Source organism: Desarmillaria tabescens, assembly GCF_030435595.1.
Source record: "Desarmillaria tabescens strain CCBAS 213 chromosome Unknown EV420scaffold_3, whole genome shotgun sequence".
In the NCBI taxonomy this organism is placed as follows: domain Eukaryota; kingdom Fungi; phylum Basidiomycota; class Agaricomycetes; order Agaricales; family Physalacriaceae; genus Desarmillaria; species Desarmillaria tabescens.
The window spans coordinates 1,909,502-1,921,874 of NW_026848302.1; the positions used below are offsets into that span (position 1 = coordinate 1,909,502).

General features: G+C 48.7%; 5 protein-coding genes across 5 annotated transcripts; 2 read left to right on the plus strand and 3 right to left on the minus strand.

Moving 5' to 3' along the window:
* Positions 1 to 119: 119 nt before the first annotated feature.
* EV420DRAFT_1617417 (WD40 repeat-like protein) lies at positions 120 to 1,626 on the minus strand (the record flags this gene model as incomplete). The annotated part of the gene is made up of 7 exons (XM_060475233.1): positions 120 to 165; positions 215 to 906; positions 965 to 1,020; positions 1,068 to 1,227; positions 1,275 to 1,391; positions 1,453 to 1,513; positions 1,571 to 1,626. 7 exons carry the CDS (start codon positions 1,624 to 1,626, stop codon positions 120 to 122), a joined length of 1,188 nt encoding a protein of 395 aa, XP_060337957.1.
* On the minus strand, positions 1,490 to 3,719 carry EV420DRAFT_1508285 (uncharacterized protein). The gene is made up of 5 exons (XM_060471434.1): positions 2,864 to 3,719; positions 2,466 to 2,817; positions 1,668 to 2,419; positions 1,571 to 1,606; positions 1,490 to 1,513 (listed from the first exon to the last, which is right to left on the minus strand). The coding sequence occupies exons 1-3, from the start codon at positions 3,696 to 3,698 to the stop codon at positions 1,738 to 1,740; spliced, it is 1,869 nt and encodes a 622-aa protein (XP_060337958.1). The 5' UTR covers positions 3,699 to 3,719; the 3' UTR covers positions 1,490 to 1,513; positions 1,571 to 1,606; positions 1,668 to 1,737.
* Positions 3,720 to 4,253: 534 nt separating this feature from the next.
* Positions 4,254 to 7,170, plus strand: EV420DRAFT_1474679 (uncharacterized protein; the record flags this gene model as incomplete). Its single annotated transcript, XM_060469229.1, has 10 exons — positions 4,254 to 4,316; positions 4,337 to 4,525; positions 4,556 to 4,672; positions 4,721 to 4,816; positions 4,868 to 5,147; positions 5,197 to 5,262; positions 5,321 to 5,828; positions 5,878 to 6,031; positions 6,099 to 6,414; positions 6,464 to 7,170. The coding sequence occupies 10 exons, from the start codon at positions 4,254 to 4,256 to the stop codon at positions 7,168 to 7,170; spliced, it is 2,496 nt and encodes an 831-aa protein (XP_060337959.1).
* A 145-nt stretch (positions 7,171 to 7,315) lies between these two features.
* EV420DRAFT_1636403 (casein kinase II, regulatory subunit) lies at positions 7,316 to 8,408 on the minus strand (the record flags this gene model as incomplete). Its single annotated transcript, XM_060476581.1, has 6 exons — positions 7,316 to 7,361; positions 7,412 to 7,887; positions 7,941 to 8,050; positions 8,103 to 8,250; positions 8,290 to 8,305; positions 8,353 to 8,408. 6 exons carry the CDS (start codon positions 8,406 to 8,408, stop codon positions 7,316 to 7,318), a joined length of 852 nt encoding a protein of 283 aa, XP_060337960.1.
* Positions 8,409 to 8,653: 245 nt separating this feature from the next.
* EV420DRAFT_1617421 (P-loop containing nucleoside triphosphate hydrolase protein) lies at positions 8,654 to 10,905 on the plus strand (the record flags this gene model as incomplete). Its single annotated transcript, XM_060475234.1, has 12 exons — positions 8,654 to 8,802; positions 8,870 to 8,936; positions 8,966 to 9,027; positions 9,081 to 9,153; positions 9,190 to 9,249; positions 9,287 to 9,382; positions 9,434 to 9,495; positions 9,546 to 9,722; positions 9,772 to 9,956; positions 10,004 to 10,560; positions 10,611 to 10,775; positions 10,810 to 10,905. 12 exons carry the CDS (start codon positions 8,654 to 8,656, stop codon positions 10,903 to 10,905), a joined length of 1,749 nt encoding a protein of 582 aa, XP_060337961.1.
* Between the last annotated feature and the right edge of the window lie 1,468 nt (positions 10,906 to 12,373).

The following is a 12,373-nucleotide window of genomic DNA, read 5'->3' on the forward strand; positions in this document are numbered from 1 at the left end:
CACTCCGAATATCTTTGAATCATCACTTTCAAAACCACAAATCACTGTACACATAACCTCCAAGAGATACTACAAGTCGAGAGGCTCAGGGTAAAATAACGATACAATACTTTCATCCCCTAATCTATCACATCCTTGGCTGAATCTTCACCAGAATCCAGCAAGCTATGGACAGACATTAGCATCAGAAAACTGAAGACCCAAAAGCACGCACCTGAACTGTTTCATCAGAGAACACTCGCCACCATTTTCCAGGTCAATGTTGTACGAGTAAAAGTAACCCTCAGAGGAAATTACCATAACCTGTGGCATCGTCCCACTCAGCGCAACTACACATCGTGCACCACTCGTCGGCAACCGCAAGAAAGCAAAGTCCCTGGACGGCTCCCACATCTCCGTTATAGTGTTGGGAAGATACCCGCCCATCGAATGTGATAGGCTCTTCGTGACCTGTAACGACTTCCTCCTCAGACTAGATGACACTCCACTGCCCTTCTTCTTCTCGATAAACGCCTCGTACCCTCCATCAAGCTGTGTTGTCTCCCTGCTGTCCACAGACTCTGCTGGACTCGCCATCCCATCCTTCCTCTGTGTGTTTCCGCCACCTAGCCGGAAGATGTGGACAGTGTCATGCGCTGAGCTCACCGCCAGCAGCGACGAAACCAAATTGAAATTGATCGAATAGATTCGTGCTTCGCGCGTCCCCCGGCGGAATTGATAGAGTTTCTCAGCACCCGGGATGCTCCAGACGCGAATAACAGTGCCCTTGTCGGAAGCAGTGGCCAAGAGAGTACCGGTGGAATTGATGGACAGAAAGGATATGGGCGATTTGTGAGCTTGAATAACATTCGCGACGGTGAGAGAGCGGGTAGAGAACAGCAGAACGTCGCCAGATTGTGTCTGCGGCTGCGAAGACGAGGCGACTGGTGGTGGTGCAGCGAGCGGGTGATGTTGGTGAAGGTACAGGCGAAGGATACGCCAAGTACGAGCTGTCGGCCGACGGAGAAAGGGCACAAATGGCTGGGACCGTCAGTACACGCTTCCCATGAAAACACGCTGGAGCGTACCTTCAGGATTCGCCGTCGTTTCAATGACGTGTAACAGCCGCATGTTTGAAATATCGTATATGTAAATCTCGGTTTCCAGCACGATGACAAGCGTTTTCCTGTTCAGCTTGACGGCGAGAATTGACGACGGAAAAAGTAGCTCGCATATCATGGACTGCCTCTGCACTGAGTTGAGTGGCAATAAAGAAAAGGGCCAGGAGAAAGCACCTTTGTATTCACTATCTGCAGCTTCCTTGGACTTGAATGCGGTTGGTCTGCCGCTCCGACCAGGGCTATCAGTGACGTGCAGAACAGCATCTCTACTATGCCACGGGCACCCATCATCTAGATACCAAATTCAGTAACAGACGACCACGATGTTCAGTGACCTACTCATCGTGTACACCCTTCCAAATGGCTCGCAGTTGGTGATGCTGTAGCCCCTCCGAGTGCCGACCGACACGCATCTAACAGATTCTAAGCGTTTTTGCAGGTACATTCGACTCGAACATTCAGAAACTCACGAGAAATCCTGATTGAAGTTAGCAAAGAGCATGTTGCTATTCGTCCGTTCAGTCATGGTGAGCAAGAGTGAAGGTATGCAGGGAAAGGGTAACTTGCCAAAATTGATCACATTGGCTTCCACGTGCGTGAAAATTTCCTTATTTGGTGTCCTGAGAGAATGTCATTTCTACAACTCTACACACATAAGCTGCTGAGCCCTGTAAAGAGACGACTCCTCTGCGCATTCCGTAAACATTTCAGATCGAGCTGCGCGCCCCACCGCGACCACAGATTCAAGTGAGGTTATCGATCCTGTGAGATTCAAAACAGGAAGTGAGCGCCATTCCGGTAACGTCTTCCCTGGCAAGTCCAACAAGACAGAAGGTTCAGTACCGTCCGTCAACTGCATCAGCGGGAGGAGAAACAAGTCTCGCTTCTCTTTCGAGCGGTCCTTCACATGGGAGCCAACTTCAAGGTGGTTCGTAGATAGCGAGACGAAATCAGCAAAGTTGGGATAAAGCATAACGTAGCCGCGAAGATATACCAGCTCGATAAAGTATTTCTTCCACGATTTTCTCCATTGGTTAGAGCGTACCTCGGGAACGATGGTAGCGTCGATTTTGAGAGATAGTTCGGAAAACCGGACCGACAGATAATCGTGGAATTCGCGCCAGTGTTCCGGGAAGTATACCGCGCCCCAGCTGCAAGGGATTTGTGAAAGGTATGGTGATGACACCGGCAATTCCAAGCTCTTGAAGAGAGCCCGTGCATCAAATTTTCTCCGTCCGTCGGAATGAAGTTCGATATGCTTTTGTTGATAAAGGCTGACACCGAAAAGTTGTGGTGACACATTACATTCCTCGCCGTAGCTGATTTATGTTAACTGGGTCCATGATCGAGGAAAATATTACCCACCGGTAGCGAAGGATGGTCATTTTGATCCATGCATAGAACAAGGGTGATAGTTCTACATCATCCTCAAGCAAAAGACCGTAGCTGTGATTCGAATTTGGATACCAAGATTCAACCACAGCAGGCAGCAGTCCTCCATGAATGACCCGATGGTGCATGAAGACGCTACCGTGAATCCATTGGAAATTGCGAGCCAGATGCACAGTAGCATCATCGGACGATTGTTCCAAATTGATTCTCAGATCCAGTCGGTCACCGTAGAATCTCCCGCTGGCGAACGAACTCAATAATCGAGCCAAGGAATGTGGTCTATCCTTAGTGATGACACTAACATCGACTTGTGGAATGTTCCAATCTAGTCGAGTGGTAAGATTTTGCATCGGGCAAATGAGAGAACGTACTTCGCCATTCAGAAAACGAAAGTGCCCCCATCCATACACAATAGGGTAGGTCCCGCCGAGGTAAACGCACTCTGGTAGCAGAGGTGGTCGCAAGTTCAAGTTCATTCAGAGATAATACAATATCTGGGGGACGGCCGAAGATGCGATAGACCTGTAAGGAGTAGTCCTGGGGTTCAGACAGAATGCTATATTGGATGACGCACGATCCATGACTGAACGACTGTTTTGAGGAAGGTGATGTGACGACCAGAGAATACACCGCGGCATATACCAGAAATCCCTTTCTTTGAAGCTGGCAAGGAACCGACGCAAATGTCTGCAGATCGCTCAAGGTTGGAAATAGGATGATGAACACCGGCTGAAGCTGACGATCCTCAACAACAGAGCAACGAGGAGTTGAATCAACGCTACTGTTACTGGGGAGATGAGGGATATTTACGAGACTATCCAAGGCGCCAAAACCTTTTGGGGGTCTACACCAAGCGGGATCTTTCCCTGGAGAAAATGGTAGCACAACTCCGCCGTGTTCGCGATTAGTTATAAATGCGATGTGAGTTCCAAAGTCGCGCCAAAAGTGAGAATCGGAAGCGCGGCTGGTGGAGTATGCTAGAGTCCTCGGCATCACAAAAGGTGGCACTAAGTACGAAGCCTTCTCAGGCACTCGGGAAGGAGCAACGCATGATGTGCGAAAGCCTCTAGGTCCTACCGGGATAGAAGAATGGGGTGGATTGAGAAGTACAGCTCGAATTTCCACGCTTATGGTAGAGAGAGCAGTGTCATCGAGGAGTAAAACCCAATCGGTGACAACTTGCGATGCAACCCTGAGAACAGCCATCGCGCCATGTGCATCTCGCGGCCATATACGAAGGGAGAAATCCGGGTGATCTATACCATCCAGAGATGAAACGAAATCACGTATCAGAGATTGTGTCGCCGCAAGGTTAGATTCTGGCGTGACAAGAACAATTTCGCTTAGACGTGATGCGGATAAAAAAGGCAGGATCAGGTCGGTAAGTATTGGAATGGATGAAGGCAGAAAAGGGAGGACGGCCGTCAGCGAGTGCGGTTCGACGATTCGAGACATATTGAGATGGACAGCGTATCGATGAGAAGGGGAAGGTGGGCCATTAGTTATAGGATTGCTTGGGCGTTGTCGAAAAAAAGTAAACCAGACGAAACACGGAAGAAATATTAAGAGAGGGACGGTGCGTTGTGAAATGAACGAATGCATTGAACAAAAGTTGGGAGGAGTCGAGGCAAAATCACAACACGCCAAAGCCGGCCCTAAACAAATCATGTGGCCTTGGCTCAGGCAAATGTCGTGACACGGACCCGTTGAACAATACACTCATCTGCCTCCGACTTCTATCCCAGCTGCTGACCATTTGCTATGCACCGAAGAGGAAACAAGTCCAAAAAGGCGCGTCATTTACTCTCGCTACCTACCATTTCAGTATTGAACTGTTGTCCTAGGTCCCTAATGTCAAATTACGTCCTGCACAACCGAAATCCTCTTCGTCGAAGCGAAAGGAAACTGAAGAGAAGCTATGGGCGGAGGAGACCCAGCTAGGAAGCGAGGACACGAGCTATATGGACCCTTGTCCGAGGCCGTTTTTGGGAATGGTCATATGTGCAACAGGAATCCAGGACAAGGCACGTCGTGTTCATCTGTACAATTCTCTATATTAACAGCGCCACCAGCCAGCCCTATTCAAGAAAGCCATAGAACTCGGTGCCCAGACCGCTTCAGCGTTTACAGATCGTGTCACCCACCTTGTGGCGAAAGATCATGGCGGAGCAAAATATAATGTACGTCCTATTCACCTTTCTGTGCCAGCCTTGATTTACACTGTCTAGTGCGCCCTGCAACTTAAGATACCAATACTACAGCCAAAGTGGATAACCGAGTGCCATGAGGTCTGGCTCCGAGGAGATGATTTTGACGTTCAAGAGGTGCGCGACCGCTTGTTAGTGTTGTCCTCTAATTCATAACGTACCTTGTAGAGCCTGGAGAAATATCGCCTACCAGTTTTCTCGGGGATCATTCTATCTATTTCAGGCATAACGGACTTGGAAAGACGGACGCAAATTAACCGGCTATTAATCCAACAGAAGGGCGTTTATGCCAAGGAACTCACACGACCAGTCAAGGTGACACATCTACTGTGTTCTGGCGACGATGAGACAGATAAGATGAAATATGCCGAAAAATTCAATCAAAATAAGGAAGCCAATATACATCTCGTGTGGGAAGAATGGTTTTGGGATTCGTTGGAGTTCGGCGGTGAGTATCCGCTTACGTAAGGTCTTCGTATCTCTGAAATCCATTGCAGGACGATTCGATGAGGAAACATATCAAGTCCGGCGCCCACGACCAGAACGCAAGTCTATTACTGAACGTTTGTATTTTAGCCACCTTGTCAAATCATCAATCTTACCCTTTTTTTTCTCTCACAGCCCCTGCTTCTTCTTCACCGGCTACGGACCCAGAGCCAACAATGTCTCTCCCTAATAATGTGGACGATGAAGAAGAGCCCGCCTCGATTAACCGCGTACCTGCCGTAACTGTCAAAGTATGGCAGAGCCTTCTACAACACAGGGGATATGAGGTTTCGAGTGAAGGCCGTCTTGTTCGAAGTCCAATGAAATCACAGCCTACTAAACAACTTCTTGAGGACCGACCGTCCTCACCGACGGGCGAAAGCATTATCACCAAATTTCGGCGTGCCAACTCCTTTGCGCCTCCAAAACAGGGTTCTGGCGAAACTCCCTTCGCCCGGAGTAACTCTGAGCCTGTTGCTGGACCTTCGTCAATTGCGACTACTTCGACGTTATTTACAGGGATCAAGTTTTGTGCTCTTGGAGAAGCCAAGTCAGCATCTGTTAAAGACGCGATCGAGCGCTCTGGTGGCAGCCTCACTTCAGAAGAGGATGATGCGGACTATATCCTCGTTCGCCTCGTCAGGTAAAGTGTTTTTCTCTTCCTTGATATCACTGTCTCATCGTAAGCATAGCGGCAGTAAATTTTTCGCTCGGAGATGGATCCGGAACAGAGAAAGAAGTATCGCACGGAATGCTGGCTTGAAAGGTCTATATTTGAGGAGAGACTTTGTGATCCTGAAGATCATGTATCATTCTCACCTCTCGGAATCGAAGTGCCTGTACCTAGTGAGTTTACTGATCTAGTGTCCGGTATCGGTACCATTGACGATATGTGCATTTAGATGCCGAAAAGGTACTTATCAGTTTTTCTGGCTTGGATGAATCGGAAGCCTATTTCACCCGCCGTCTTGTGCGAGCGCTCGGCATGACTCTAGCACCTGTATTTTCCCGCCAAGCGACTCACCTTCTGTGTCCTTCCGCTACGGGGGCAAAATATGACAAAGCGCGCGAATGGGGCGTACCCGTTATACATATGGGATGGCTGGCAGAGGCTGTGCGTATAGGCAGTGTCCCAGACGTGCCTGTTTTCCTAGTCGCGTCTATGAGTACCGATAAAAAGGGGAAGGGGAAGGCTGATGACGATTCAGCAATGGTTGATATTACCAACGGTAAGCTCCAGCTCAATGCTTATTACATGACATTCATATCCTGTGTCAGCAACCAAGCTAGGGACGGAACCGCCTTCACAATCTTCAGCGAGGGGACAGAAAGGTCTGGGCTCCGACCTTGAGCCATCAGGATTTCAACAAGCCTTGGAAGCGTGTCCGCAATCTTCGTTTCGACGCCCGCAGGATGCTCCTGTTATATCACCACCAAAACCTTCGTTCGGTAAACCTCGCAGCGGACTACTGAGCTCTAACATTCCGGGGTCAGTGGAACGGGAACAAACGCCTGTTTTCAGTATTCCATTACCCATCATACCGTCTGGAGGCGGAGATTCTGTACCAAAACCGTCGTCGGTCCACACGAGTCCCCCCAATCTACTTGGGAAGCGAAAATCAGAAGAAGGTCCAGTAGTGGAGAAGCGATTGCGTCCCCGTTTGAGGTCGAGACCGAGGTCGAGGCAAGAGTCCGCGCGAGATATCGCTGTTGAGGTGGCCGCATTGACTGACAGAGTGGCTGGCTTTGATGAGGCGTTTGACGAACTTGGTGGTGAAGGATTGGACAGCGACGTGGTAGGAAGCACAACGAAAGTTGGCGCACTGGAAAGTATGCGGGTGATGTACGAAGATCCCGGCCAACGCGAGGAGAAACGGAAGCTCTTGAATCTATTGAGCGGTGGAAATATGCAAGAACTAGGTACTACCTCTAAAGGTCAGACCCGAGCAAGTGGACGGAAGCGCTCGAGGGTTGCTGGCGTTTGAGATCTTTATTGCTATTTATTTATTTCTGTCTGATCTTTGAATGAAGACGTGGATGTAATTGCGTAGTATACACCAAGGGCCAGCGGTTTCGGCACCCCGAGGATATGGTAGAAGAGATTGCAAAGTACAGTACTCAGCACATAAGTTATACCTCATTCCTAGCTTCTAGGGCCTCTAACCGAGCTACTTGTCTGTGTTTCGTGAGATCCACGAAAAAACATCAATGATAAATGGAACATACCGATCTCTAACCGCTTCCTGCCACCTCTGCAATTTTGCAATCTCGTTCACTTGGAATCCATAGATTCTTGGCCTATACCTGTCGGCTTTGAGCGCGACACTGGCAGTGCTGATGCCTTCTCCTCCGTCACTCGCAACAACTTCTTGCACTTCTTCCCGAACCCCCCTTCTTCGTCTTCCCGAAGAATCCACACCTTCACGAGAGCTTGTAGCGCCTTCTGTTGGTGGACCAGTCTTGGGAGGAATTAATGTGGGGTATACCAAGAACAGGAGGTGGGGAAATGTCGTTCCAAAGTAGGCACCATCAATAGATCCATGTCGGGACGACTTGGGTGAGTATATATCTTCACAACGTCCACAATATAGCTTGACGGACTTTTCGTACGGAACATCGGTTAAACCTACGGGAAGAAGAGGTTGCTGTTGGCAGAGAACACGTGGACATCGTCCGAATTCGATGCGTTTGTACTTTTCGAGCTATAGTAAAGGATTATTGTATGAAGAACCAAGGATGTTCCAAGTGAACCAACCATTTTGGCTAGGCCTCGTGTCGTAACGATCCATCTAGCGTGTATGAGGCCGTACAAAAGTCTAGCTTGAACATCAAGTGAGGCGCGGAAGTCGTCTTGAATGTCATCATCTGCGACAAGACTCAGCGCTGCTTCCCTACGAGGAACGAGAAGGAGACCCACCAAGATTGTCAGTGATAAGGTCTAAAGCCTGAGGGTAGTTGACGATCTCGTTGTTCAGCCCAGTCAGGTTGAATCGGTCCAGAATGAAGTCTTCATCCACTTCGCAGAAGTACTCGTTACCCTTGGAGGATAAAAACCAAGATATCCACTGTACAGAGGGTTAATATAATCGAGGAAACTCAAATACATTGGGACATGCCGAGCTGAAGGCTGTTGAGACAAGGATAGTAATGGGTGTAAGAAATCATACCTGGAGTAATCCGAGTCGGATCCCGTTGAGATCTCCTCCACTGCACGATGAAGCATGGTAGTCAGTGTTCACGACGGTGCTAGGCAGACACGAACTTGCGAAGAACAACAACTGTGTAGGAGTAGGAGAAGAGGTGATAGTAACGTTATCGTCACGTCACACCCTTGATTTCTGCCCAATAATTTTTTGGAACTTTTTTGCATCAGAACTTCAATGGTCGAATCACGGCTGGTCGATGCAAAGGCCACATTTACTTCCTTTTCGCACCTCCTCGACGCGCGTCTCTTCGTGCTCTTCCGACATGGGCTTCGCCCGTCCCACTCTGGTACAAGCAAAAGCGATTCCATTAGCTCTCGAGAGCAAAGATATCTTAGCTCGTGCTCAGACTGGAAGTGGAAAGACTGCTGCATATTTGCATACCCATCGCACAGAAGATACTCAATGCAAAAAGTGTGGTGAGCTTCAATGGCATTCTCCTGGAAGTGTCGTTGATATATTGAATACAGTCTCTGGACAGAGAGGATGTCTCGTACCAGGCAACTCGGGCCTTAATTTTGGTTCCAACCAGAGAATTAGCCCAACAGGTCACCACCTCACTGAAGGATATATTAAGGTATGTGAAAAAGAAATCACCTGTGTCAATATCTCTGCCGGGACGACCTCGCATCTACAACGGTGAATCTTGCCCACTTTTAAGTTCTAGGACGACAAATAACGTCGAATCTTAGGACTCTTCTGTCGGACAAACCTGACATCGTGGTCGCTACACCAACTCGGGCATTAGTACTCCTTCAATCCAAGGTAAGCGTTTTCTGACACCTTCACACGAAGCTGAAGTTTTCCAGTCGCTGCTTTGGTGCTCTGGAGTCGCTGGTCTGCGAGGAGTCTCTGGCCATTGTTATGGCCATGATGAAACCGTTCGGCAGATATTCAGCGGATGTATCTACCAAAAAGTATTTCAATCATTCTTATGAGCGCCACTATGACAGAAGACGTCGAACTTCTGAAAGGGTTAACATTGCGCAGTCCAGTTAGTTCATACTTCTATGAGCCTCAAACATCTATCTCACCTTCTCTGCAGGCCATACTGAAATTAGAACAGGGCGAAGATGAAGCCGCCAATTTGACGCAATACTCCGTCAAGTGCGATAAATGTTCCATGCCCAAGTTCTTGAAATCTAATCGGTTTTCAGATGCTCAGAAGTGGACAAATTCCTCCTCACATACGTTATCCTGAAACTCAAGCTCATCAAAGGAAAATGCATTTTATTTGTCAATGATGTAGACCGGAGCTATCGGCTCAAACTCTTTCTTGAGCAGTTTTCCATCAAAAGCTGTGTCCTCAACTCGGAGCTCCCGCTAAACTCGAGGTGAGTAGATGGTATACGTGTTGGACACCCGGTTTGACGGGACAAACAGATATCATACGGTGCAGGAATTCAACAAAGGTGTCTATGACTATATAATCGCCACTGATGAAAGTGGAACCCATGGAGCAGACCAAGACTCCGAAGATGATGGTGATGATGATGATGATGATGATGATGATGAGGAGGAGGAGGAGGAAGAGCCCAATGATAAGAATGAAGAAGCTGAACAACAGTGTACGATTCTTTTCGAGTGTTGTAACTAATTGCTCATCGCGTTACAGTTACATCTACTCAACGAGAATTGAAGCCTTCATCCGAAGAGCCGCCAGCAGCTATCGGTTCCTCAAGCTCCTTGCACAAACGCAAACGATCTTCTCCAGAGCCTAGCCAGAAGCCCAGGAAACGAAGATCCCGAAAAGATGGAGGCGACAAAGAATACGGAGTAACCCGTGGAATCGATTTTGTCGACGTCGCCTGTGTCCTAAATTTTGACCTGCCAGGCAGTTCACGATCATATACCCATCGCATAGGACGCACTGCGCGCGCTGGACGGACAGGCATGTCATTGTCATTTGTGGTTCCACAAGACCAGTGGGGAAAAAACAAAGTCGTGGGATGCCTGCCAAGTGCTAAACGGGATGTCACGATATTTGAAAGAATTGAGCAAGAGCAAGCGGCAAGAGGCAGCAAGATCAAAGACTACGTTTTTGACATGAAACAGGTTGAGGCGTTCAGGTATAGAATGGAAGATGCCCTACGCTCAGTCACAAGGACGGCAATTCGAGAAGCTAGAATGAAGGAGTTGAAGACAGAAATACTGAATTCGGATAAACTGAAAGTAAGTTTTGTCCTCTTTTGTCTCTTACACACTCACTGTCTCTATTGAAGGCCCACTTTGAAGACAATCCTCTTGACCTAGAATATCTACGACATGACAAAGTGTTACATCCAACTCGAATCCAGCCTCACATGAAGCATGTGCCAAAATATCTCCTTCCGCGGGTTGCCCCTGTGAATGGAACGGCGGAAGGAGAGACGACAGCGGACAAATCGGTTGGTTTCGTTGGCTTCAAGAAGAACAATCGAGACTGGATCACGGCACCGAGGGCGTTGGTCGGGGACGCGTGGTGGCGACCGAGGGGGGAGAAAGAAGTCGGATCCTTTGAAGAAATTTGGTCGGTAGACATGGACGTTTTGATTGACTACATCTCCCATTTGTTTCCTTCTGATGATGGCTCATTGCGGTTGGTATGGACCTGTGTCGGTTTAGGGTGTAGGGGTTCGCGTTCCAAAAATGGAATTCTACTGATCCCTCATGATCGTGGTCATAGTGACATCATCGCTCTCGCGTATATGAATAGTGTGTTTGCTGGCGATTTGATTGCCTCCTTACTTTGAACCACGACCACCTCATCGATTTCGAACATCCTTCCGTTGTGTAGCACGATGGCCAAGGGTCGCAAAGCCGCTCAAGGCAAGAACAAGGCCTACCGTTTCCATTCCCAGAGGAGCCAGGCTTCACCATCGGAAACCCCGTGTCGAATAGCCCCGTCACTCCGATAACACCCAAGACGCCCGCCGACCGAAGGCATAGAATTCTTCCAGGCTGATGCTGTCCCGGAGAATCGCCTATACATGTTTACGAATTACGACTTGATGTGGATGGCGGGCCCTACAAGGACAGCTCGGTGAGCATTGATGTCCTTGAATAATCGCGTTTCTATTCACTAACAGTGCTTTTATAGTACATTCGTCTCCCCTCTGCTTATTCCCCGTACATTTTACGCGTCTCATGAATGCCGGAACCCCACGCAGCAAGGAACGGCGTATTCAAGACCAACTTTCCTCTAGGACGGCGGCCAATTCAATCGCGACCATTTTTGCGAGCGGAAGTAAGCCTTTTCACGCGCATATATGCGCCTTTCTTCATGATGCAAATAGTAAAATCCATTCTTAGGCTTCCTTCGGACTTTTCAAAACCTATCCAAGTCGATTTACCCATTTCTCACGCCGGAGCATTCGTCTTCTGGGTGGAGTATGATGGCGGAAATGCGGAGAGCGTATCAAGGGCAGAGAAGGCTATTTCAACATCGATCCAGTTTTGCGCATCAAATCACGCTCGCCTATCCTTGCTTCTGACCTCACACCTTTGCCTGCCGGCTCGGGGGCCTCTGTCCAAAATGAAATGGTCAACTTGCCTTTAGACGGATTGTCCATCCTTACCGTCGTATCCAAATGGATGGGCCCCATGTCTGACTGGCCAAAGCATTTCCAAGAGGCTCAAGAGCGGGGGTACACGATGTTACATTACACACCTTTACAAGAACGAGGTGAAAGTGACAGTCCTTACTCAATTCGCGAGCAGCTCAAGTACGATCCTGCCATGTTTGGGGAAAAACGTGGTACCGACGGTGGAAAGGCACAAGTGGAAACTATTCTGAAGATGGCACGAGAGCAGTATGGTCTCCTGAGCTTGACGGATGTAGTGTTGAACCATACTGCTAACGACAGTCCTTGGCTGGCTGATCATCCCGAAGCAGGTACGCTGTTCCGACTCCTCGCGCGCCTCAGCTAATTTCTCCCATAGGTTTCAGCCCGGCAAACTCACCTCACTTGACGCCTGCTTTAGAACTTGACACTGCAATGATCGA

Coding starts and splice junctions, on each gene's coding strand:
- EV420DRAFT_1508285 (XM_060471434.1), bottom strand. CDS start 3,698: ATGGCTGTTCTCAGGGTTGCATCGCAAGTTGTCACCGATTGGGTTTTA. Junction 2,818..2,863: donor TTCGTTTTCTGAATGGCGAA/GTACGTTCTCTC, acceptor CCACTCGACTAG/ATTGGAACATTCCACAAGTC. Junction 2,420..2,465: donor ATGACCATCCTTCGCTACCG/GTGGGTAATATT, acceptor AACATAAATCAG/CTACGGCGAGGAATGTAATG.